Genomic DNA, 26,559 nt, shown 5'->3' with positions numbered 1-26,559 from the left:
AATCCATTCTATGATTCTGTGATTCTATGATTCTATGAAATGATGCAGGAGAGTGTGTTCAGTACCCAGTACACAAGTGCTAGGCCCTGACATGCTTGCAGGAACTGTGTTCCTTATTACATTTTACAGCTTTAGGAAGTAAAATCCCTAAGGCTTTTTTCTATGAGAGGAGGAAGGTGTGCCAGGGAATTCCCTGGCTGCAGCTGCCTCCTAAAAACGCATGTGGGAGCACAGGCACTGAAATTGGTACCTTCACTGGCACATCCCGATGCTTGTGCTTCAAACAGCTTACAGTTGATCTTTAAACATGTGCAGGGCTCTGGTGTAAAACACAGTTGGGTTTGTCTGATGTCTGCTCTTTGGGGAATTGAAATGCATTTTCCTAATGAATGTGGCAGGTTTTGGACAACGGTCTGTGACACAGGAATCTAAATGTTGAATTTCCTGCACTGGGATGTGTTGAGGTTCTCATGAAAATGTGAGATTTCTGGTGGCTCTTGCTGCTTTTGGATTAGTTATTAATTGCTGGAGTGGAGCTTGTAGTAAATTTCATCACCTGGTCAAGCATATTTTGCCATGTAACTTAACCAGTTTTAGTTACATGGCAATCAAAGGGGTGGAACTTAGTTGAAGTAAAAGGGCTGCTGCCTGGGTGAAGGTCTGAAGGGTGTCTAGAGAACTCCGGTGTTTCTTTTTTCTTAATTTATGAATGAGCCAATTGGCAAAATGTTCTCTGCAGAGAAAATTATGTCTCTGATATTTAGTATACATTGCAAATTTTCACTGTATCTGAGATTTAGCAGTTCTTTCATTCCTTTTATCACTTAATATTTGTTGAATACTGTGTATTTTTAAATATTCTGTTTGCATGTCCAGTTTTCCTGCCTTAACAAGTACTTTCAGTGCTTATTGTTTGTAATGTCTCTATAAAATGACAGGTTCATGTTCCCAATGTGTTTTATAGGACTGGCATCCTCAGCAGGGCTTTTGTGAAATCCCTTCCCACACATTCTTTGTTAGTGGATTTTTTCCCTGTAGAGTCAGGACTAGCACTTCCCCATTTCTGAGTAACAGAAAATAAGTTACATAACTGGTTTTAGCCATGTGCTTGAATTGTTCCTGTAAGAAATTTTTAGGCTTAGTGTGTGTCTGATAAGCTGGATCTGTTGATTATATGGAGTGAGTCTCTCTCTCATGATCAGTTCTTTCAGATATTCCACTTGAAAGGGCTGGTAAGTTTCCAGCAGACCTTTTAGGGACATGAGTGCCAGCTTACTGCTTGTTTTTTAATTACTGTTCTGATTTTGACCAAATTAAATGTCATGGAAATGTTGGTTTGGGCTTAGTGGCCTTATGAAACTGTAGCCTACCTTTTAAACTGTTTTTTTTTCCTTATTTCACAAACATCATTATGTTTAAAAGGCTTTTTTCATGAGTTTTACTCATGCTCTCGGGTACAACTGAGTCACTGTCATTCATTTCACAGAAATTTCTCTTCGTTTCTAGTATATAAATTTATTATGTATTATGTTGGCAGTGACTTTCTGTAGAGCTTTGAATTTGGTTAATTTTAGCCTCACTTTGCTAACTAAACTGATGATTATAAAGTTCCTTCCTTTCAAGATTGGTGAGATGCCTCGTTAAAAATTTACTGTGAAGCTGCATCTCATTCTGTAAATCCAGACAAGTCACCACACTTGAGTTCTGCTGAGTTTGAGTTTGATTAAATCTGTTTAAAGTACTTCTGTGAATAACCTTCTTAATTAATCATTGTTCTCAATTAATCATTGTTTGCTGACAGCAAGTACGATGAAGGAGATGGTAAAAGGGGAGGTTCTTTGCAGACCAGAACAGGATCACTCTTGTGCCTATGCATTTTTCATTCCTCACATCTGTGGTTGGAACTTGTCAGTCTTTTCCAAACTATGTGGTCTAAGTCTGGATTTTTGCTGTAGCTGTCAAGCCTTTGATGAACACAACTCTGTTGGTTGCTTACAGTCAAATGGCCTGCACCTTGGTTATTTGGATAAACAAGTGGTGGTAGAAACAAGCTTGGGGCTGAAAGATTTTATATTAGATGTATTTTGTGGTAGTGCTGCTGCTTCAGGTTCACATTCAGGTTCTCATTCAGCCAGGTGTGACACCAGACTGGGCTTGGAGGTGGTGACTGATGGATGTGCCAGGCAGGAGGAGGAAGAAGGAGCTGTGGAGGTGGATGAGTGGGGTTTGCAGCTGTGATGGGGTTGGGGATTTGTGTTGTTGTGATGAATATTCTCTGCTGTGTGTAGGGAAGTGTTGGAAGGTTTTAAAAAGTTGATTAGAACTTCCAGCACTTGTGCAAGGAAATACAAGAAAACACATTAAGATGCTGGCAAACAGTGCACTGGTTCATGTGTTTAGCATATTAAAAAATGATTTTTTTTGCTGTTGTTAGTCCTTTTCACAGAAGTGCACTTTGCACATATCACCAGTCAACAAAAAGGTAATGTTTTTAAGAGAAGGCCAAGATTGGAGTGGGTAACATGAGAGTACTGGAGTGGTCTCAGCAGGTTGTGCTTCTGCCTCTCCAACATCTGAGTATGAAAACAAGACTTCAGTCTCCACAACTTCCAAAGTTACTGAAACCATCCTTTAGAAGTTGATCTGTTTCCCTTACATGGCTGCAACTGGAAGATGTTACCAGAGCATCAGAAAAAACATGTTCCTGGAGTTAGAGCTCTTTGGGTATCGATTTGTTGTGAAAATGAGGATGTTAAAGAACTGTTTTGCACTGTACAACCTGTGAAATATCTGATTGGTATTTCTCTTTGCAGAACCAAGCTGAAAAACCATGAATATGAGACTCTAGACCAGCTGGAGGCTGATCTGAATTTGATGTTTGAAAATGCCAAGCGCTACAATGTTCCCAACTCTGCCATCTATAAAAGAGTGTTGAAAATGCAGCAGGTTATGCAGGTATGAGGAGCAGAACAATCAAAAGGCTGTGACTTCACCTGTGAATTTATTTCCCTAGGGAGTGTTTTTCCAAAACAATTTTTCACTAGACCTGTACTTGCAGTAGTATTTTCTTGCTTAGGGGGAAGTGTGGGAATGAAGAGCATCATAAGGTGATTTTTCTTCAGCACACCTGCTGCCTTCTATGGTCTCTACTGGTCAATTTATTCCTTACTATGACTCTTAACCCAATTAAGCTGAGAGAAAATTGATGTTGTGAGGGTTTTTTTAGTGTTTGCATGTAATTGGATGATGGTAAAGCACTCCAGATTTCAGTAAGTGTTCCAGCCAAGTGCCCCAGTCTGAAATGGCACTGTTTGCAGATTGGCTCCTCAAAAGTGATATTAAAACTTACGTTGAATAAATCATGGGGAATATTTTGATGCTGGTTCAGTCTCAAACCTGTAGTTGCATCTCTCTTTGTACACCTGCTCTGTTGGGATGTTTAATCCTGCTCTGGGAGTGTCCAGTAGTGAGTTTGGCTTGAGGGATTTGGGGCTTTTTCCAGGCAAAGAAGAAGGAGCTTGCCCGGAGGGACGACATTGAGGACGGGGACAGCATGATTTCCTCTGCTACATCTGACACTGGGAGCTCAAAGAGGAAAAGGTATGTGCTGCTGAAGTTCCTGCAGACCTTTGGCCACTGCTGCCCTTTGGCCACACCAACCCCCTGCAGCACTCCAGGCTGGGCACAGAGTGGCTGGAGAGCAGCCAGGCAGAAAGGGACCTGGGGGGACTGAGTGACAGGAAGCTCAACAGGAGCCAACAGTGTGCTCAGGTGGCCAAGAAGGCCAATGGGATCCTGGCCTGGATCAAAACTAGCGTGGCCAGCAGGCCCAGGGCAGTGACCATTCCCCTGGACTCTGCCTTGGGGAGGCCACACCTTGAGTGTTGTGTTCAGTTCTGGGCCCCTCAGTTCAGGAAAGAGATTGAGGGGCTGGAGCGGGGCCAGAGAAGAGGAGCGAGGCTGGAGAAGGGACTGGAGCACAAGTGCTGTGGGGAGAGGCTGAGGGAGCTGGGGGTGTTTGGCCTGGAGAAGAGGAGGCTCAGAGGTGACCTCAGCACTGTCTAGAACTCCCTGAAGGGAAGTTCTGGCCAGGTGGGGGTTGGTCTCTTCTCCCAGGCACTCAGCAATAGGACAAGGGGGCACGGGCTCAAGCTCTGCCAGGGGAAATTGAAGTTGGAGATCAGAAAAGAATTCTTTGCAGAGAGAGTGCTCAGGCATTGGAATGGGCTGCCCAGAGAGGGGGTGGATTCCCCATTCCTGGAGGTTTTTCAACTGAGATTGGCCATGGCACTGAGTGCCATGATCTGGTAAAGGGAGTGGAGTTGGACCAAGGGTTGGACTTGATGATCTTGGAGGTCTTTTCCAACCCAACTGATTCTATGATTCTATGATTCACGGTAGAGGATAATGTCAGTTTGATATTAGTGTTGGAAGTGGGAAAATGGGCCCCTGACATTTATTCTCCTTTTTGTTCTCCTTGACCTCACAGTAAAAAGAACATCCGGAAGCAGCGGATGAAGATCCTGTATAATGCGGTTCTGGAAGCCAGAGAGCCAGGCACAGGCAGGCGGCTCTGCGACCTGTTCATGGTCAAACCATCCAAAAAGGACTATCCAGACTACTATAAAATCATCTTGGAGCCCATGGACCTGAAGATGATTGAGCACAACATCCGCAACGACAAGTACGTGGCGGAGGAGGCCATGATCGAGGACATGAAGCTCATGTTCCGCAACGCGCGGCACTACAACGAGGAGGGCTCCCAGGTACTGCCCCGGGTCTGCAGCCACACCCACTGCTGCTGTGCAGGCAGGGGAGTTACAGCAGAGGGGTTCAGCTTTGACTATTGCTCACATTATTTGTTGCAATGGTTGGGTTGGTCTCCCTGGGTCCTGGGGCTTAGTCCGTTCCCTAGAGAGGGTGTGAAGGCAGTTAAATGCCACCCTGTTGCCCGATCCCGTCAGATCTTGGAAGCTAAACAGAGTCAGGCCCAGTTAGTACTTGGATGGGAGATCTCCTGGGAATACTGGGGGCTGTAGATTCTAGTCCTGAGGACTTCACTGGCACCATCCAAGCTCGCTTGGCCGTGGCAGATGAACCTCAGGAGTTAAAGGGTAGGGCCAGTTCTGCACACGCTGTAACTCACCTAAACAACCCACTGCACAGGCTGGAAGGGCACATGGGGAGAGCCCTTCCCAAATCTTCATTCACGACGTCTGGCCATGAGAGAGAGTGTGCCCCCCCTGACCACATGGACCCAGGGAGCCCACAAGGACCACACAGAGACCACAGGAGAGGGAGGAGAGAGAGAGAGAGTTTATTCTACGGGGTCAGGGTTTATATGGACCGTAGAGGGATCCAAAACCCACCATCAGGAAACAACAGGGGCTTGGCTGTGGGCCAGTAGGGATCAGGGGATTTACATTCAATAGCAAAGGGGTAGAGAACATCCATGTTACAACTTCCCTCCAGACTCCTGGATCTCAAGGGACCCTGGGAAGGAGAAGCAGTGACTTTGCAAAAAAGACAATAGAAACTCTTTTGTACATTTAAACAACATTAGAACATCAGTTGTTAAGGCATTAGAAGTGACTTCTTCATTTTCTTCCCAAGTCCATTTCTGGCAGGACTTTTTCCATTCTAGATATTGTAAATCAATTCCCACAATTTGTTATAACTCCTTATTGAACTAAAAGAGAAGTTCTCAGGACTTCTGAGAGGGGATGTCTTAGAGAGAAGACTGATTTGTTTTCATGGATGTGGAGGATTGTGGGGGGTCAGACCAGAAGTCCTGACTTGTTTAGCCCAGCAAAATGAGTCTGAAAGGAATATGGTTTTTGTCTGCAAATATATTGTAGGGTGTGTCTGTATTGTGATGTTTCCCAGGCAGTGCGTTGTGAAACAGGGTGGTGGTAACAAACCTGCAGCTGTTTCTAATAAGGAGCTTGAGTTGCTGCTGGAGAGAATTTCATGATGAGATTGTGTTCACTGGGATTGGATTTGAAGACCCAGGAGGATTGTTCTAGTCCTTTGTACCTTGGTGGAATCACAGGAGTTCAAGAGGTCTTTGATTCCTCAGCAAAGGATTTGATGAGGGAGTTGATAAGACAACTGCACCCTGCCATTTTCTAGTCTTTGGAATAGAAATGCAGCTTAATTGGATAATTTTTTCAAGGATTTTAGCTCGCTGGTTTAGGTGGTGTTCTATAATTCTGCTTACCTGTAGAAGTCAATTTAAAAGAAGGGCTTATTTCTGACATGTGCACCTTGACTAAAGTACTCAGTTTTGCTTTCAGCTTTTCCAAATTAACATTTAAATGTTTCTTGGGGTCTAGTTCTAAACTAAACACAGTAGACCTTGTTTTGGTTGAGTTTTGATTACTTTACTGATTATAGGTGTACAATGATGCCCATATGCTGGAAAAGATCCTAAAAGAAAAAAGGAAAGAGCTGGGACCCTTGGCTGAAGATGATGATGTTGCATCCCCCAAACTAAAGCTAAGTAAGAAAACCTTGTGCATTGCTTTGTCTCATTTCAACACTTACAAAACAATACAGATGAACAGATCTGCCTTTTAGAATAGACATGTTCTGCACATTTACACTGATGTGTAAAGTAGAATTATGTTTTCAAAATCATGACAGCAATGATATGTTTATGTGCCTGTGAAAGAGAATTGTTGCATATAGTGATTTCTAAGTTTTTTTGAGTGAGGGAAGAAAACTTAGGAATGGGTAGAATGAGAGTGATTTAGTCACGTAGTGTTATCCAAATGTTAGTTATTGGCTTATGTGCTTAGTCACACCTCATTAGCACACTGAATGTGTGGCTGCAGTGATGGCTCACAAGTAAGGTGCTTCTCAAACTGAGCCAAGCTTCTGATTTCTCTGGTTAAATGTCTGGGGTGTCCACAGAAGGATAAAAAAAGGTGAGCTTTATTTGGAAAATTATTGAAAGCGAAATGTCCCGTGTCTGTTCCTACAGCTGTTGCCTTTACAAATGAGATTTGCTGCTGCTCACATCTTAGGTCCCTTTAATATGGGTTCAGAACTCAGCAAACTGAGAAGGATAAAATGCACAGAAAGGCTTAAAGAGAATAATTTCACACAGTTCTCTTGAAAATTAAATGTGCAGCTCTTGGGTAAGGTGCAGGTGTAAAGAGCTCACAGACAGAGTCTGTGCAGTGCAACAGGAGAGCCTGAATTAATCAAAAACCTAATCTGATTAATCATAGAATCATAGAATGGATTGGGTTGGAAAAGACCTCCGAGATCATCAAGTCCAACCCTTGGTCCAACTCCAGTCACTTTACCGGATCATGGCACTCAGTGCCATGGCCAATCTCAGTTGAAAAACCTCCAGGAATGGGGAATCCACCCCCTCTCTGGGCAGCCCATTCCAATGCCTGAGCATTCTCTCTGCAAAGAAGTTTTTTCTTCTCTCCAACTTCAATTTCCCCTGGCAGAGCTTGAGCCCATGCCCCTTTGTCCTATTGCTGAGTGCCTGAGAGAAGAGGCCAACCCCATTTGAGGCCTTATTTTACATTTCACCTGTAATAATCCTCTCTAATTTGGCATAAATATATCATATAGGAATCTGATAATATTTAGAATATTTAATTTTAGTGATAGCAAAACCTGTGTGCTGACTGGGTTTTAACAGCTGTAGAAAGAAATTCTTGTAGAGCTGGGAAGGCCAAATTGGATTTAGAGGAATTGGTTAATGACATTAGGTAGGAAAAGGTGTTTTCCATGCTTCAATCTGAAGAGGCCTTTCCAGGTAGACCATGTAGTGATACCACAGACAGACTATTCTGAGTTGGAAGGAACCCATAAGGATCGATTCCAACTCTTAAGTCAATGGCCCACATAGGGGATTGAACCCATGACCTTGGCATTATTGCAACCAAGTTCTAACCAGCTGAGCTAATCTCAGGATATGTGATTCTGTGTTTACCAGAGATAACATTTTGAGGGAAATATTAATACAGTAGCTCATACCACAAAGTTCTTCAATAAGAGATTCTCAGTGAAAAGAAGAAGGACAAAGACGCATCCAAGTTCTTTGTTTTGTAATAATTTTTTTTTCTATTTGTGATCTTAGGTAGAAAAAGTGGCATTTCTCCTAAGAAGTCCAAGTACATGACTCCGATGCAGCAGAAGCTGAACGAGGTGTACGAGGCCGTGAAGAACTACACGGACAAGCGCGGGCGGCGGCTCAGCGCCATCTTCCTGCGCCTGCCGTCCCGCGCAGAGCTGCCCGACTACTACGTCACCATCAAGAAACCTGTGGATATGGAGAAGATCAGGAGCCACATGATGGCAAACAAGTACCAGGATATCGACTCCATGGTGGAGGACTTTGTGATGATGTTCAATAACGCCTGCACGTATAATGAGCCAGAGTCCTTGATTTATAAGGATGCCCTGGTCCTGCATAAGGTTCTGCTTGAAACCCGCAGAGAAATAGAAGGGGACGAGGATTCTCATGTGCCCAACGTCACTTTGCTAATTCAGGAACTCATCCACAATCTTTTTGTATCTGTTATGAGCCACCAGGATGATGAGGGCAGGTGCTACAGTGACTCCTTAGCTGAGATTCCTGCTGTTGATCCCAACTTCCCAAATAAACCTCCTCTGACTTTTGATATTATCCGAAAAAATGTTGAAAATAATCGCTATAGGAGATTGGACTTGTTCCAGGAGAATATGTTTGAGGTGCTGGAGAGGGCAAGGAGAATGAACAGGTGGGCAAACCCTTATTTTTCAGGTATCCTTTACCACATGAGTTTTGCATGTTAATTTAGACAAAGGTTTTTTTTAAGGTGTTTTCTTTCCTTGATATGGGTGTTTGGAAAACTCAAATTCTCTATCATGTCTTCAGTGGAATGTTTGCTTTCATTTAAAAAGGAGGAAAAAGTTAGGTTTCTGCCTTGAGATAATTTTGACACTAATCTTCTGAAGGAGCACCTCATGAAAAGCAGTTTCTTGACTTCTAGACTGAGAAATGAGGAAGAGGAGCTGTGCACTGACTGCTTAACTGGTGAATTGCTCTTGAGAGCAATCACAGATGAGTAAGCACAGAACTGTTGGTAGAGTGAAGCTTTAGTTTGATCACTAAGTATGGCAATTGATGGCTCCTGTTTGACTCTGCACAAACTGTTTTTGCCCTGTTGTACATGTTTCTGTGCAGGACTGATTCGGAGATCTATGAGGATGCAGTTGAGCTTCAGCAGTTCTTTATTAAAATTCGAGATGAACTGTGCAAGAACGGAGAGATCCTTCTGTCCCCTGCTCTGAGCTACACCACCAAGCATCTTCACAATGATGTCGAGAAGGAAAAGAAGGAAAAGCTGCCCAAAGAAATAGAGGAGGATAAGCTCAAAAGGGAGGAGGAGAAGAGAGGTAGCTCCTTCCTTTTCATTGATTTTGAATGTATTAATTGAAAACTGTCCCCATGTGTATTATGTGGGCTCTGCTTTTGCTGCAGCTTTGTCTGCTGAGGAGACCTCAATAATTAGATTTATTTTGTTTTGGTCTTTATCAACCAGGCCAGAGACTGGCTGATAAGAAAGAGGTGTAGGTAATTTTTAAGAAAGAGATGTAGGTAATTAAGAAAGAGATGTAGGTAATGAATTTCTTTTAAGAGATGTAGGTAATTGATGAATTTATGTAAACTCTTTAATCAGAACAAATTAGGGTACCAGTATTTCTTATTTCAAAGATACTAGAGAAGAAAAATTAGTCTTTTACTTCAGCTTTATGCCAATAAAAAACTTATCAGTGACTGTTCCACCTGACCTTTGAGTTGTTTCCTTTTTGACAAATAACTGGGGTTTTGATGTGCTGATGGTGTTGTCTGATCATGCTTTTAACACTGCCAAGAAAGTGGTGTCTCAGTAAGCCTTTTGTGTCTTTACTTGGCTACTGTGAGGGTGAAGAGATGTGGCTTGCACTGTTTTGTAGGGCAGGAAACCTGCTGCAAAGGTCCTTTGTGTTTGGCAGTCCCTGGCTGTTCCTGTCCATGCTCCGTTATGGAGCATGTCTAAGGGAATGAGTAAAGCTCTCCAGTTGCTCCTCTTCCCAGATGGCAGCAGAGCTCTTAGCTCTTTGCCCTTTAATTATCTTTCTAACGCGGTCCATCTTCCCCTTCATGTCAGCAGCAGTAAACTCTGGCTACTCCATCCTCAGGGTGAGAGCTTTGACATCAGGAATCTTGACTAATGTGGGAATGTAACATGACTAACATCTCTCTCCCCCTTCTTGAAACAAGAAGCTGAAAAGAGTGAGGACTCCTCTGGCTCAGCTGGGCTCTCGAGTCTGCACCGGACCTACAGCCAGGACTGCAGCTTCAAGAACAGCATGTACCATGTGGGGGATTACGTGTACGTGGAGCCTGCAGAGACCAACCTGCAGCCCCACATCGTCTGCATCGAGCGGCTCTGGGAGGATTCAGCTGGTAAGGGTGTCCCTGCTGTGGGAAAACAAAGAGCTGCAACTATTGTAAGCTTCCAGTTTGATTTTTTTTTGTTTGATTTTTTTTTTCTTGTGTAGATGTAATTTGTCCTGCACTTTGGCCTCGCCAACCCCCTGCAGCGCTCCAGGCTGGGCACAGAGTGGCTGGAGAGCAGCCAGGCAGAAAGGGACCTGGGGGGACTGAGGGACAGGAAGCTCAACAGGAGCCAACAGTGTGCCCAGGTGGCCAAGAAGGCCAATGGGATCCTGGCCTGGATCAAAACTAGCGTGGCCAGCAGGACCAGGGCAGTGACCCTTCCCCTGGACTCTGCCTTGGGGAGGCAACACCTTGAGTGTTGTGTTCAGTTCTGGGCCCCTCAGTTCAGGAAAGAGATTGAGGGGCTGGAGCAGGGCCAGAGAAGAGCAACGAGGCTGGAGAAGGGGCTGGAGCACAAGTGCTGTGGGGAGAGGCTGAGGGAGCTGGGGGTGTTTAGCCTGGAGAAGAGGAGGCTCAGAGGTGACCTCAGCACTGTCTGAAACTCCCTGAAGGGAAGTTCTGGCCAGGTGGGGGTTGGTCTCTTCTCCCAGGCACTCAGCAACAGGACAAGGGGACATGGGCTCAAGCTCTGCCAGGGGAAATTGAAGTTGGAGATCAGAAAAGAATTCTTTGCAGAGAGAGTGCTCAGGCATTGGAATGGGCTGCCCAGAGAGGGGGTGGATTCCCCATTTCTGGAGGTTTTTCAGCTGAGATTGGCCATGGCACTGAGTGCCATGATCTGGTAAAGGGAGTGGAGTTGGACCAAGGGTTGGACTTGATGATCTTGGAGGTCTTTTCCAACCCAACTGATTCTATGATTCTATAATTCTGTGATTCTATTATATTTCCAGAACTGTGTGTGGACAGAGGAGTGTTTTTCTTGTTTCTAAGTTGCTTTTTTCCAAAGGATGTTACAAATAGGAAGTTCTTGGATCAGCACATGCTTTTCCTGTTGTTCAGTTCCACCTACCCTCAAATTGTAAGCACCCCAGAGGTGGGGTTTTGAGTAGGATGGGCTTGTAATTTAGGTGCAGAACCTCATTTTTCTGTGCTGAGAAATCTGAACCAAAGGTGGGCACATCCCATTGCAAATGTTCCTGACTAAAACTTCTGAGGCAAGTTGAACTTGCCTTTGTTAAATTTCAGAATTGAGCCAAATCTCGCATTTTTCTAAGCCAAATCAAGCCATAACAAGTGTATTTTGGGTTTTTTTTCTTATCAGTGATGCTTTCTGTTTGCCGCAAGTACTTCTTGAAGTGAAAAAAACAATTGGCAGGCTTTTTAAACAACCTGTTTTTCTTTACCTGAAAAGTTCTTTAATATTTTCCTGTTTTAAAGCAGATTGCTCTCAGTATAAATTACTACCTTGCTATTTGATTAATCAATCTGTAGTTTTTTTTCTAGGGAACATGTCATTTTACACTTTTTTCTTTCCATCTCCCTTCTCATTTTTGTTGTTTTCTGTTTTAAAGGAGAGAAGTGGCTCTATGGCTGTTGGTTCTACCGACCAAACGAAACGTTCCATCTTGCAACGCGAAAATTCTTGGAGAAAGAAGTTTTTAAAAGTGACTATTACAATAAAGTTCCTGTCAGCAAGATTTTAGGCAAATGTGTGGTCATGTTTGTCAAGGTGAGAAATTGTTCAGACTAATTTATAAATCAAATAATATTTCTTTGCTATTTTCTTGCAGTAGACATTCTAACATAGAGACAGTCTACTAATACTTAAATGAAATAGGATTTGCTCCTGTGGGCTGTCTTTATATTTCCTTTGGTTCATGAGGTCTGTATTTCACCCAGGTGATGGTGTTTCCCTGTGCTGGTTGTTTTGTAGATCCATAATTATGATCACCCCCAGCTTAGTGATCGTGTCTTTCCAAGTCAAAGCTCAGAAAACTCGTAAAGGTGGTTTCAGGCTGCAGATCTTGTATTGTTCATTCCCCAGTTAGGTAAACAAATAAATCCCAGCTCTTCTCACATACCAACCTGAATTTAGCTTCTCCAGGTGTAGAATTTCTTCTTGTTTGCTGTTATTTTTAATGAAACCTGGGTGTCAAACAGGAAGAAAAGAACTCAGTGGAAAGGCTCCTGATAGAAGCATAGAAAAAACCAGGAAGCATAAAAGAAAACTCACTGTGTCTGTGGCGTGTGTGTTGCTGTAATATTTCATATTTTTGCCTTCAATGTGCAGGAATACTTTAAACTGTGCCCTGAGAACTTCAGAGATGAGGATGTCTATGTGTGCGAGTCTCGCTACTCTGCCAAGACAAAGTCCTTTAAGAAGATCAAACTGTGGACGATGCCCGTGAGCTCTGTCAGGTTTGTCCCACGGGATGTGCCCCTGCCCGTGGTCCGTGTGGCCTCTGTGTTTGCCAACACAGACAAAGTGGATGAGGAGAAACACACTGAAACCCTGGAGGACAGTAAGGTGGGAGACGGCATCATTCACCTGGAAAAGGTGTGTAAGAGGAGCGCTGGTTGTGTTTGACAAATAAAGAATGACCAAATATTATGACTTGTGTTTCTCACAGCATCCAGACGTAGTAAAATATAAATAAATATAAATATAAATAAATATAAATAAATCTTCTGTTATAAATCATGTCATACACATTCATAAATAAACGCAAACAAAATATAAATAGACTGAACAGAAAATGATCTGTGTACATATCTGTTAGATTTGGCAGCCTCTTTCTTGGAATCATGTAAAGGACTTAGTCTGGTTTTTTTACCACTTCAGAAAATCACATTTTTCCTGTAAAGCTTGTCTTAAGCTTGAAGAATCTGTAGAACTGAAAGTCTAATTTTAGTTCATGCCGATGCAGAAATGCTTTATTATGTAGCATTTCAGTAAAATGGTTGGTAGCTAGGCAGCAGCAAGTAATACATAATATTCTGTTGTTTGTGACCCATTTGTGGTTGATAAGTAAGTAGTGTATTGTCAAAATGCTTAAGAATATTTCTGCCCAACATACTGGATAAATTTATTGTACTTAGAGTAATAATACAAATGTAAGTGTATTAAAAATCCATTAAATTGAATTAATTTTATCTAAGCTAAATTTAGAGCCATAAAAAATAGAATAATAAATTATTATAAATCATAACAGATCATAAAATATAAATGGGTTGCACTGAGTTCTCTGACAACCTGAGAACACAATACCCAGCACATTCATTGTCAGCTGTAATCAGACACTTAGTGTGTATTAATGTATTTATTCACATAATGAGAAATGATAGAATTACTTCTACTGAGAGAATGAAAACTCATAGAGTCTTTTCCTTCCACATCTTGGGAGACGCTCTATTTCATTGGCTTTCTGAAACCCCAAACTCAAGGATCAAATGAGGCACAATGGGAGTATTTACTAAAAAGCAGGAAAGTAAATACAGCAAATGGTATGGATTTGCAAGCAATACATTGAATGCTCATTACTATATAAGAGAGTTGAGTCATTAAATTTCTATGTGTTTTATCTTGGCCATATACTCAGTTCTTGTCCCTTGAGCGTGTTACTGAGCTTTAAACCATCAAAAGAAGCTGACAAGTCTTGGCTTGGCCAATTAACTTTGCAGCAGTAGAACAAAAAAGACCTGTAAGTTACTGCTGTGGCAAAATTGCTGTGTCAGACATGGAGGGTGTCTTTGGTTTGCAATTCATATTTAAATGTGAAGGCTTTTGCATGTACAGGTCTGTTTATGTCCTATTGTTACATTTTTCTGCAGGAGAAGGAAGATGTCCCAGTGGAAATGTCCAATGGAGAGCCTGGTTGCCACTACTTTGAGCAGCTCTGCTACAACGATATGTGGCTCAAGGTTGGGGACTGTGTCTTCATTAAGTCACACGGGCTGGTGCGACCCCGAGTGGGAAGGTTGGTGTAACTTCTCTATTTGCAGTAAAAATCACTTTGACAAGAGATGGGCTGGTTGCAAAAGGGATAAAAGAGGATGGGGAAAAAGTCTTGTGAGTGAAATGAAGTGACAAGCCCTGAATAGACCGAGATAGAATTTCGCTACCTCATAAAATCCTGGTGCAGTTGTACAGGTGGAATAGGCTGTTCTTCTGTGGTCATTTTCCACTGGCAGTCCTCCTGAACGGCCCAGTCCTGTCTCATCTGGGAGGAGGGGCCTTTCATTCATGTCAGTGGTTTGGTTCTTTCCAGGATTGAGAAGATGTGGGTGCGAGATGGAGCTGCGTATTTCTTTGGTCCGATCTTTATACATCCTGAGGAAACTGAGCATGAACCAACCAAGATGTTCTACAAGAAGGAAGTGTTTTTGAGTAACTTGGAGGAGACCTGTCCAATGACTTGCATTTTGGGTAATTATTAACAACTTCCTATCCAATGGTCACTCTATTTCCTACATAGTCTGAAGTGATTGATAGCTGCATGTAGGCTTTATTCCAAATATGATTTTTTTGTATTGAGGGAAAGAGGAGAGATTATTCAGAGGGTTTCTAATACTCATTTCTGTCTTAGGAGCCTGTGGTAAGAATTTTCACTATAAGGAAGCTTTCCTACAGTAAGGGAATTACATGTATGATAGCAAAGTGGACATTGTCTGCAGCCAGAGAACAGAAAACTCAACTGTTCCTGCATATTAGTTTATTTATTTCAGTACATGTTACCTAGAAAGTTGAAAGAAGAAGAAGCTTGAAATTTGGTTTGCTGCAGAAGATGATGGCTGTGTACTTTGTTTTGGAGTTTCTGATGCTGTGATAAATAGAGTAACTGACAGTGGACATGGGGGTTTGCTGCTTTGTGGGTTTTCTAGCACTTTAAAAACATCTAGAAGCTTCATGAAGTTGCTGTAGGTTTCTAAAGTGGCACTATGTGATTAAAATGTCAGTTAATGTGTTTCCATAGTTGTGCCAAATACCAGGAATTTCCTAACTTACAAGACAGGCAAAAACCTGGAGTTTCCACCCTTTTTACAAACAGTCTGCAAGTGTGGCTGCTTTCTTACCCAGCTCTTTCATTCCTGCAGGCAAGTGTGTCGTTCTGTCATTCAAAGACTTCCTCTCCTGCAGACCAACAGAGATCTCAGAAAACGATGTTTTTCTTTGTGAGAGCCGCTACAATGAGAGCGACAAACAGATGAAGAAATTCAAAGGGCTGAAGAGGTTCTCACTCTCTGCGAAAGTTGTAGATGATGAAATATACTATTTTAGGTAAAAATGTGGTGGGAATGAGGGAGTCTCTGCTGATTTGTGGTGGAAAGATTCTGCTTGGCAGCTCAGCCTCCACCCAGCCGCTTGCTCATTGCCCTGCAGTGGAATGGGAGGAGAATCTGAAGGGCAAAAGGAGGAAAAACTCCTGGGTGTGCTGGTTTGAAGGTGAACCAGCAAGGGAAAATGAACTCACCACGAGAGAGATTATAAGTCAGAGCTAAAATTTAATAATAATATTACAATAACAACACTGATACACAAGGGAAATTGCTTTCAACTCACAATACCCCAGCAGTATAACCCAGTGTCCTGGGGCACAAACCCAAGGGGGGTTTGTTTGCCCTTGTGCTGAGACCCCTGTGGCTCCCCCAAGTCCAGAGCAAAAGGAAAAGAAAAACCTGTTGGTGCAGGCGAGGGCTGTGGTCTGGGCGAGAGTGGTGATCTCCTGCTGTCGAGGTCCTGCTGCTGCTCTGGATCCGACGAGAAGGTTCCCGAGGTCTTCTTACCCACCACTTATGTACCCTCAGGGAGCACTCAGTCCCTCCCCCTGGGCGGGGACTCACACAATGGGTGATTAACTCTGGGAGCCAGGGGGGTATTGAACTGTTGATGGCCCATTAGCAGCTCCGCCCCCCTCAGGCTGGGTGTGAAGTGATAATGGCTCCCTGGGCAGCTGCTGCTAATGGCCCATTGTCCTTGGGGAATGAATAGAGGGGGTGGAATACACAGGTTTGATCACCACCACACAGGGTTAGCTGGTCCCTCCAGCTGAACTAGGACACTGGGTCAGGTTAAAGACAGTCTGACAGTGAAGCAAAGCTATATGCACAAGCAAAACAAAATAAAGAATTAATTCCCTACTTTCCATTGGCAAGTAGATGTTCAGCTGTACCCTGGGAAGCAGGGCCCTGGCATTTGTAATGGTTACTTGGAAATACAAATACCGTAACCCCGAATGTGCCCAATCCTCCTCCTTCCCCACAGCTTTTATTCCTCAGCACAATGTCCTGGATATGGAATACCTCTTTTGGTCACTTTGGATTTGCTGTCCCAGTTATCTCCCCTCCCAGGTTATTGCCCAGCTCCAGCTTGCAGGGGGGCAGAGTGGGAAAAGGCAAAGGACTCAAGGACGTGCCAACACTGTTCAGCTCTAATTGCAATGTGATGTGTTATCACCATTGTCATCTCACAAACCCCACTGGGGCTGCTATGCAGAGAACTAACCCCATCCCAGCCAGACCCAGGATAGTAACTTCTATAATCACAGAATCATAGAATGGATTGGGTTGGAAAAGACCTCCGACATCATCAAGTCCAACCCTTGGTCCAACTCCAGGCCCTTTACCAGATCATGGCACTCAGTGCCATGGCCAATCTCAGTTGAAAAACCTCCAGGGATGGGGAATCCACCCCCTCTCTGGGCAGCCCATTCCAATGCCTGAGCACTCTCTCTGCAAAGAATTTTTTTCTGCTCTCCAACTTCAATTTCCCCTGGCAGAACTTGAGCCTGTGCCCCCTTGTCCTATTGCTGAGTGCCTGGGAGAAGAGACCAACCCCCACCTGGCCAGAACTTCCCTTCATGTTCTTCTAGACAGTGCTGAGGTCACCTCTGAGCCTCCTTTTCTCCAGGCCAAACACCCCCAGCTCCCTCAGCCTCTCCCCACAGCACTTGTGCTCCAGTCCCTTCTCCAGCCTCGTTGCTCTTCTCTGACCCCGCTCCAACCCCTCATTCTCTTTCCTCAACTGAGGGGCCCAGAACTGAACACAACACTCAAGGTGTGGCCTCCCCAAGGCAGAGTCCAGGGGAAGGGTCACTGCCCTGGGCCTGCTGACCACGCTATTTTTGATACAGGGCAGAATATTTATAGAATTTATAGCTGTGGGAGAGTAATTGCAACTAATCACACTGTTGGGAAGAAGTCCAGGTAACATCAGTCTTTTCATGTCTTAATACCACTGGATGTTTTCTTCTCCTGACTTTGGGAAAAGTCATTACATTATCAGATTGGTAAATCCTCTTGGATGTTGTTAAAATACTTAAGTCCTCATTATGGGTATCAAAAAGCTTTCCAGTTGGTGAACATTCATATTAGTAAAAATACTAAGTTCTAACTTAAGTAAAATGTAATATATAAGGAAGGTGTGGTGTTAACTGCCTTCTGATGCTGAAATTAAGTACTTGTTGCATTGAAATACACTTCTAATTCATAAAAAATAAAGTAAATCCTTCTAGTGAGTGACTAAAATGAAACACTGGCCACAGACAAGGGTTAGGGTTCTGAAGGGAAGCTCAGGCACATCCCAAGTCACCATTGTTTCCATATTGTTCGATAATAAATGAAGGAAAGGGAGCTTTCTCCTCAAAAATATGTGCTTTCTCCTGTAAAGTATGAGTGTGTTCTCAGCTACTTCTTTGTCTTCCTCCTCCACCTTCCAGAAAACCCATAGTTCCTCAGAAGGAACCATCTCCACTACTGGAAAAGAAGATTCAGCAGCTGGAAGCAAAATTTGCTGAGTTGGAAGGAGGTGATGAGGACATGGAAGAGATGGGAGAAGAGGAAGGTGATATGACTGAGACACCTTCTATGCCTCAGCTTCAGGCCCCCTTAGCTAGTGATTTGGATATAATGCCTTACACTCCTCCACAGGTAAGGATTTTCCTTGAGGGAACTTTAAACTTTTATATTCCACGTTCTTTTCCCAATCCAAATGAAGAAAGGAACATTTTATCATACAGAATGGATTTATACTTTGGTTTATGAGCTGCAGAATAAACTGAACGTAACAGCTTTAGCATATCCCATATGATGCCCAAGTGATAATATTCATTAAAATAATTTTAAAGGAAGTCATTCAGTTGAGGAAGACATAGGGTACATTTTTATATGGCACGTTATTATTTCTAACTGGTGGATTTTCTATGACACTTGTTCAGAAGCATCAGACCTTTATATGAATTATGAAGTTGAAATGTAATGGTTTCATTGTAATTCTCAATTTACTTAATGCCTATTTCCAGCTTTTCCTTAAATTTTGGAAGAAAACTGGCATTTTGGGTGTTGCGGGTTTGCTCCATTTTTAGAAAATGCTGTGCATCATCCTCAAAGGAAAAAAAATCACTTTTTTGGTGTTGAGTTGCCATTCTCACTTGGATGATGAATAGAAAGTACAAGAGGAGTTGTGTGTGGTTACACACCACTTGAATTCACCATGAGTGATTGCTGCTGCTTAAACAGGGACTTGGGATTCCCTTCCCTCCCTTACTGTGTTTCTACACAAGCCCTGGAATTTGTGTAACTGAGCATTAAAGCAGAGGGAGGAACTGCTTTAACTGGAAATTCACCTAAACAAAGAAACTGGATTAAAGCCTTTATCTGTCTCCCCACACTCCCACATCCAAGCTAATACCAATGTTAAGGAGGCAATGGGAGTGACCTGCCTCCAGCAGGAGTTTCAGACACTTCTGTGACCAGCAATAGGGATTTCTGCTGCATTACACTGACTGTAAAGTGACAACCTTCTTGACAGCTGAAGAACGGATGTGACTCTGGAATAGAAATACCTGTCTTTGGATGAAATGCAGAAGAGTTGCTGAGGTTGAAAGCCTTTGCTTGCTTTGAGTGTGGTGTTGTGCCATTTGGGCAGACCACCAGCTGCACTTCGTAATGCAAGGCTGCTCCTGTTTTAAGGTGCTGAATTTCATAAGCAGCATGAAAACTCTTGCAGAGGATTGCAAATAGAAGTGGAATTTTATCAAATAACTTTTAAACCCTAGAACTTTTAAACTCCTTTTTTTCTTCCACTAACAAAGAAGATCTTACAGCTCCTAAGGGTGGGAGGAGTCAAGACAAGTGAATGTGGGGTGTTGTGGGGCTTGGCAGATAATTGGGTGATGCTCTCCTGCTGCAGTCTGGTTCATTTCTTTTTTTAACACATCAGAAGCTGAACTTGCAGGTATCTGACTCAAGTGGAAAATACTCTGTTCATTTAAAAATGGTTGTGTCAGGGATGTAAAAGAACAGAGAATACAATAACCAAATTCGGAATTCTTTTGATTTCTCAAAGCCCTATTTGCCTCTCCAAACTGATGGGGAGGCTTTTACGTTAAATTACTCTTATTGAAACTGTTTCAAGCACTACAAAGGCTAAAACAGCTGATAAACTTGCAGGTCCCTATTTGCAGATAATTAGGTTTCCCTATTTTTGAATGGAGAGCTCTCCATCTGCCAGTGTGGCCTTACCTGAGGAGCCAGGATGGGATTTTATGTGCCCGGTGTGCCATCCCAGAACCTGCATGGAGTTTTCCTCACTTCTTCCAGACAAGTGCTCATTTAGAGTCATAATGACAACTTTAAGGGTTCATTGCCATTTGGAAGTGAACACAGTGAAGTTTGGAATCACACACAAGTGGGCCTCAGTTTATCCAGGGCCTGACTTAAATTGCTGAGCAAGACTTTTTAAGCATCTTGGTATCACTTTGGAACTTTGCTCTTAGCTGAGAGAAGAGGTGAAGTGTGGGGACAAAGTGGCAGGTGGGAATAGCAACATGGGCAGAATTTCAGGAGAGGAGGAAAACAGCTGAATACATTTTTCTTTCTTTTTTCCCCCCACCAGGTATTTGGAAACAATTGCACATTTCGAGGTTTGACAAATTCATAATGTTTGGGCTATGAGAAAAGCCCTTTGAGGGTTTTGATATGATGGTACATTGAGGGGTTTTCTCAGTCAGAGTATGGGTGAATTATGGTCTCCTGTGACAAACAGAGGTGGAAGGAGCCTTCCAAAAGAGGGTTCCAGCTGTGGTGTCTCAGTGGTTGTCAGCATAGGTTGGTTTTTTTAAGGGCTGAAAACATCAAAGAGCTCTCCCCAGGAACATCCATGGTGGGAAAAGCAAAGAAGCAGAACTTTTGCTACCCATCAACATAAGGATGTGGTGTGAACTTGTTGTGCAGGTAAACAGTGATCAGCAAAACTGGGCTTTGGGTTTTTCAGGGAGAAATGGCTACTTTATGTAATGAGAGGTGAACACTCACGAGAAAGGAAAGTCTGGCAGGAAAATTAGAGAGCATTTAGAAGATCAGACGAGGGAGAACAAGGCTTGCAAAGGCCAAGGAGGAAGTGAGGAACCACTTTCTTAAAATGTGCATTGGCAAATAAAATACTTTACTCAACTCGTGTTGGCGAAGTTTCTGAACAGCAAAATGGAAGAAATCTGTTATATGACACAATTATTTTTGTTCTCTTCTGGCCTTTTGTACACTTGTGGTCATAACTGCTTTTTCTCACAGTCCACTCCCAAGTCTGTTAAGGGCAGCACCAAGAAGGAGGGATCAAAAAGGAAGATCAACATGAGTGGGTACATCTTATTTAGCAGCGAGATGAGAGCTGTGATTAAAGCTCAGCACCCAGACTACTCCTTTGGAGAGCTCAGCAGGCTTGTAGGAACTGAATGGAGAAACTTGGAAGCCACAAAGAAAGCAGAATATGAAGGTAAATAAAAGCTGAGACGCTAAACTTTCCTGCCTTTTTTTCTTTCTCAACACATTCATTGCTGTTGTTCAGGTGACAGGTTTAATAAAGGAAAGTATTTATGTTTGTGTTCTGGACTTACCTTAAAGAAAAGTTCATATTCAGAGGTGACTGAAGAGGAGAAAAGAGCATGTTTAAGTTATGTAGAGCACAACTGATAATGTGTCTTTGCCACAAATAACCAAATCAACAAAGCTAAAGAGAATGGGGGCAGAGTAAAAGTGAAGGGACATGAAGCTCCTGAGCTGGAACTCAGTTGGAAAAATGTTTTGTGAATGTTTCCTTAAAGAAGGACCAGGGGGAATTTTGGACGAGAAGCTCTTGAGAGCTGTAGCAGCAGGTAAGAAAGACTTACAGTGGGAAATTGTTCATTGTTAACAGTATTTAGAGTCCTAAAAGGCTTTGGTAGTATGAAATCAAGGGTACAGAATCTGTTATTATACTGTAAATATGACCTATAGTTCAGTCACAGTATTGATCAGCTGTTGTAACTGATGTTGTGGAGATAATTCATATTCTGAAGTGAGCCTAGGAATATTTCATAGTTGTGAGATACTTTAGACCAATCTTTTGTCCCTCTCCTCCCTTCTTTTCCTCAACTCCTTTCCTCCTTTCCTTCCGTCCCAGCTTTCCTTTCTTCTCCCTCCTTTGCTTCCCACCCTCCTTTCCTTCCATTCCTTCCCTCCCTTCTGATAGTGGTCATTGTGTTTCAACTTGATTAGAATTAAATAGAGTTAGTCTTTAACAGCAGGCCCTCACCCAAGCCAAATACATTGGCTTAACATCCACAGTTATTTTTCTAGTTGATACCATGTCAACACTATTTTATTGATACAATTTTATTAAAAGAATAAGTTTTGGAGAGGGACATTTCAATACCTTGGAAAGTTATGGCCCAATTAAGTTATAACTCCTTGCAAATGAGATTTGATAGTTTTTCTGCATACTCATAACTGAAAGGCAGCTTTGCTCTCCAGGCTGGAAGCTTGCATGCTGTCACTGGCTGCTCTCAGGCACCTCAGTCCTTCCTGAACTTTCTGTAGCATCTCTTTGCAGTGCTGGAGGGTGACACAGCACCCTCTGCTATGTGCTTTGCAAATGCTGTGAAGGGAAATGGTAATGCTCTTTCTTCCTGAAAGTACCAGGGCCTTACTTTTTGCTGTGGTCATTGCCTTTTACACCCTTTTAGGTGCATGTGGTGTCTTTCATTGGCGGATCCCTCCTTGCAGCCTAATCCTTCAGCAGTGGGATGGCTGGCATGTCACTGCTTCCTCTCTTAGAGCAGCCTGAGGCCCTGCACTTCAGCAGGAAGATGCTGTTTAATGTGTTAATGATTGTCTGTGTGCTTCCATTTTAATCTTCCTTCTCAATTGAAATTTTCCAAAGCTTTTGGGTTTTGAGCTGCAGTTTCCCTGGCTTGGTGTCTGCCCAGAACTAGACTTACTTTTATTTGATTTTGAGTGGTTGGGATGGGGTAACAAAGTGTCCAAACTATGTTTGCTTACCATGTGTGGAAGGAGAGAAACTTCTTCTACTGTGAGGAGTCAAAGTTCACATGCTCTCTGGTGTGCGGGTGCACCAGGGAGCTGAGAGTAGGCATGGTCTGACATCTCAGTGGAAAAGTCCCTTTCCATATTCTGGTGAAAAATAGTTTGTATTTTAGATCCATTTTGTCCCACTTAAAATTTCATTTGGTGTATGTGCAGGGTATTAGTTAAATTTCTTTTTTTAGCAATAGTTGAGTAAAGAAAAGGCTGTGTTGGAAGTGCCTGCATGGCTAAATAAAGTAAAATAAAATATTGCATGGGATTGAGGGAAAGGCCTGTTTTAAGGAAAAACTCTGTTCAGAGCAGAAGGTCTCTTTCCTGTCTGTTGAGATGTGTTGGAAATATTTGAATGATCTGAAGTCCTGGCCTAAGTGATTTGGGTTTAGTGTTGAGCATTGAATACTCCGGGCTGAACTTTCAGACACCTCCTGCAGTTCCCTTTGACAATGTCATTCCATCTGTTAGTTCTGTGGCAGTCAGGGCCTGGATAGGGGCAAGGTAAAACCTCAGTACTGTCCTGGGTCAGGTCCTTCTTCAAACCTCAGCACTCTGAAGTCTGATAAAGCTGAACACTGAACAGTAATTTCTCATTCATCAGAGTGTTTCCAAAACTTTTGCTTTTGTCTGACCGTTTTTTTTTTGGCTGGCCAGAATTAGGTGAGTCAGAACAACTGTTTCATCTCTTCCCCAAATGCTTTCTGTGCTCTGGAGAGGTTTGTCACATTGTTCTCCTTCAGGATCTACCTTTAAACCTCTTGTGTATTTTGTGCTCAATCACATCTAAGTTGCCTGTAGTAACTGTAGGGGTTTCTCTGCGTCGTCATCTCTCCTGAAATGACAGAAGTGGAAAGAGGGAAGGAAGTGCCTTTAGAAATGCCTTTGGAAATGAAGCTGGCCTTTGAGTGTGTGCAACTAGTGGTAGAAGCTGCACAAGGTGGTTCTAGAGGAGTCAAAGCGTGGTAGATGTTCATCTATCAGAGAAAGTGAGTGACATTGGCAGGATGTGTAACTGAATCTCCTTCATGACCTTCTTCTTGGCCTTCATTAACAGAGGACCTCGATTGCTGTTTTAGTGGCAGTTTCCATCTTTCACCAACTGCAAGAGAACTCGTGGCCCTGCATTCACTGTTGTTAAAACTTGCTGGAGATGTGCCCTGCATCTGTTTATTCTTTGTTGTTCCTCCTCGTGCCAGACAGGCACAACGTTCAGAGTACACAAATCAGGAACTTGCATGTCCCCGAAGCACCTGGAGTGAGCGTTCTGTATATCTCCTTTTTTTTGTTTGCTTGGGTTTTGTTTTCTTTTTTCTTTCTTCTTCCCGTGACCCTTTGCCCTTCCCTTAATATCAAATTGTCCTCTGGTCAGAATACCCTGCAGTAGATCTTTTGTTCTTGCAGTCACAGTGAGAAACTTGATTGAAATAATGACCAGATTCATCGTACAAAGGACACACATGACCTCCAGTGAGCAGCACAATGTGAGTTAGACATCTTCAGCAAAACCAAATAGCTCAAAGGGGACCAAATGGGGAAAATGACAGAAAGAGGCAGAAAACAGCATTTTTGGTGTATCAAACTGCTGCTGGTTATGTTCCAAAAGCAAAGGATGAATCTACACTAGGGAAACTTTACAAATGCTCCCCGATTTTGCCACCACTTTTCAGCTGCATCAGTAGTAAAATACATGGGGAGCCATAAATAAACAGGCCAATGGCTGGCACTGCTGTCTGCTGTTTGCATCGATCCTTAGGGCATGTCTGGTAGACAGGGTGCTTCACTTCCCACAGCAGCTGGTGGCAGATCTGTGTGAGAGCTGCTGGCCTTGGCTGCAGCTGGTTGGGCTGAGCCAGTGGTGTCAAAACAGGGAATGTTTAGCCACGTTCTCCTAGTGCAGACCGAGCCTAGTGCTGGCTGCTGCTTCATGTTGGTAACACTGGTGTTATTATCATCATCAAATTTGTTCTTTTAACTTTTTTAAATTTTTATTTTATTATTTACTTTAATTATATATATTTTTTTAGAAAGAGATAAAACTTTGTGGAATATTTTTCATGAAAGGTTCTCTAAAAGTCTTAGCTGCAGCCACATGGAATCAAATCATATGCTGTGTAGAAAGATTCATCTGTTCTACTTTTATATTTGACTAAACTATGCCAGTGTTTGACTAGTCCTTTTTTTTTTTAATGAACAGATAATATTTTGAAATTCTGGGTTACAAAGCAGAACTGAAAATCTAAAATGCTTTTACAGAGCGGGCAGCTAAAGTTGCTGAGCAGCAGGAGAGAGAGCGAGCAGCACAGCAGCAGAATTCCTCCCCCCGGGCAGGCACTCCTGTCGGGGCTCTTATGGGGGTGGTGCCGCCACCAACACCAATGGGAATGCTCAATCAGCAGTTGACACCCGTTGCAGGTAAAACGTAGGAGCTATGACCATTTTTTCCTCATCCACTTTATCAACCCCCTTCATAACTCTGAACACTCTCTTGGGTCACGTTGTTCTTGCAGAAAGAAAAAGCTCGAACTCTTCCGTCTTTCTTCATGATGAGCTGAGGCAGGGCAGGGGTAGCCTGGTGTCCAGCTCTGCCTGCTCCAGCAGGGAGCAGCCTGTGGAAGCTGCAGGTGCTCCTGTGCAGGGTCCTGTTGTGTTGGAGATTCCCTCGGCCCCACAGAGCTCAGGTCAGCCCTGCTGTGGCAGGAGGGCAGAGCTGAGAGGATCCTGTTGTATTGATGGAGATTCTCTCAGCCACACAGAGCTCAGGGTAGCCCTGCTTTGGCAGGAGGGCAGGGCTGAGAGCCTCCCCCTGCTGCAGCATCTCTGGCAGTGCTGGAGCACGAGGGACCCTGCTGGGGGTTTGGCAGGAAGGTGAGAGTCCAGCAGAGTCTAACCCAGGTGTTAAATCCAAGCAAAAGCTTTGCAGGATTGCCTGTTAGGTACTGGTAAGCAGAGCAGAGCAGGATCTAGAGGCATTGCAGAAAAGAGGACAAAATGCCAACATTGTTGGTTTTATCAGGTTATTTTTCAGAATAGAGCTGGGCTTGGAGAACTCTTCCCACGAGGTCCCTGTTGCTGGGTGTTGTGCTCGGTGCCTGTTGTAATCCGGCTTGGTTTCATAGGGAGTGTGCTCCGAGTAAGTATTTTCAGGATCAGATCTGAAGACAATGTAGTCCACTGAAGATTCTTGTGTGGGAATCAGCCATACCTGGGTGAGAAAATAATTAGGTGTGACCTGATAGGTTGTTTTCCTTCTCCAACATGTATTTAAAATAATTTGCTTCAGTCAAGGTCAAAACAGTGCTGAGTAGGTAAAAATGGGTGTTTGAAGGGGTTTTGGTTTGAGTTTGGGGGAGTCTTTTTTAACTTTCCCTTAAGACATTCTAATTATTCCATTATTCTTTTGTCATTTTTCGTTTTCTTTCTCATCTCACAGGCTGTGGCCGTAGCTGACAGCCTGAAGTGTTTTTCATCATGGTCTCTAAATCCCTTTTCAGTAAATAGGCTGCACTGTTGTTTAACTGAAGGCACAATCCTTAGTTGGTTCGTGATCTCCAGGTTACAAAGCATTTATTTACATTGAGTTGCATTTTTCTTTTGGCTTTTTTCACTATGTTCTTGATAATTTTCCTCTGAACTGTTTGCAGTTGGTGTATGTTTGTGTGTGTGTACTGTGCATATATTAAGAAAAAGGGAAAAAAAAGGACTTCCCCAGTGCTGATCTCTTTTGTGAGTAATTTACTTCAATCTAGAATATGTAGAAATTTCATCCTCTTGTAGTTGTGTTTTCTTGGTTTGGTTCTTGCTTTTCTTGGCACTGA

General features: G+C 43.1%; 1 protein-coding gene across 8 annotated transcripts in view; it reads left to right on the top strand.

Moving 5' to 3' along the window:
• PBRM1 (polybromo 1) overlaps window positions 1–26,559 on the top strand; it is a 59,294-nt gene that overhangs the window by 20,304 nt on the left and 12,431 nt on the right. For 7 of the 8 annotated variants that reach the window (XM_071550539.1, XM_071550538.1, XM_071550535.1 and 4 more), the window contains 14 exons: window positions 2,814–2,955; window positions 3,503–3,600; window positions 4,490–4,766; window positions 6,397–6,502; window positions 8,105–8,747; window positions 9,194–9,405; window positions 10,274–10,459; window positions 11,965–12,122; window positions 12,684–12,950; window positions 14,225–14,370; window positions 14,662–14,819; window positions 15,488–15,671; window positions 18,109–18,319; window positions 20,960–21,161. In XM_071550539.1, coding sequence (XP_071406640.1) covers window positions 2,814–2,955; window positions 3,503–3,600; window positions 4,490–4,766; window positions 6,397–6,502; window positions 8,105–8,747; window positions 9,194–9,405; window positions 10,274–10,459; window positions 11,965–12,122; window positions 12,684–12,950; window positions 14,225–14,370; window positions 14,662–14,819; window positions 15,488–15,671; window positions 18,109–18,319; window positions 20,960–21,161 — 2,990 coding nt within the window. Of the gene's footprint in view, window positions 1–2,813; window positions 2,956–3,502; window positions 3,601–4,489; window positions 4,767–6,396; window positions 6,503–8,104; window positions 8,748–9,193; window positions 9,406–10,273; window positions 10,460–11,964; window positions 12,123–12,683; window positions 12,951–14,224; window positions 14,371–14,661; window positions 14,820–15,487; window positions 15,672–18,108; window positions 18,320–20,959; window positions 21,162–24,997; window positions 25,157–26,559 lie in introns of all 8 variants that reach the window. The other variant, XM_071550540.1, reaches the window with a different exon arrangement.

The sequence above is a fragment of the Pithys albifrons genome, chromosome 3 (assembly GCF_047495875.1).
Source record: "Pithys albifrons albifrons isolate INPA30051 chromosome 3, PitAlb_v1, whole genome shotgun sequence".
NCBI lineage: Eukaryota > Metazoa > Chordata > Aves > Passeriformes > Thamnophilidae > Pithys > Pithys albifrons.
Note: the sequence above shows the minus strand (reverse complement) of the source record. Positions and strands in the feature narration are given on the sequence as shown.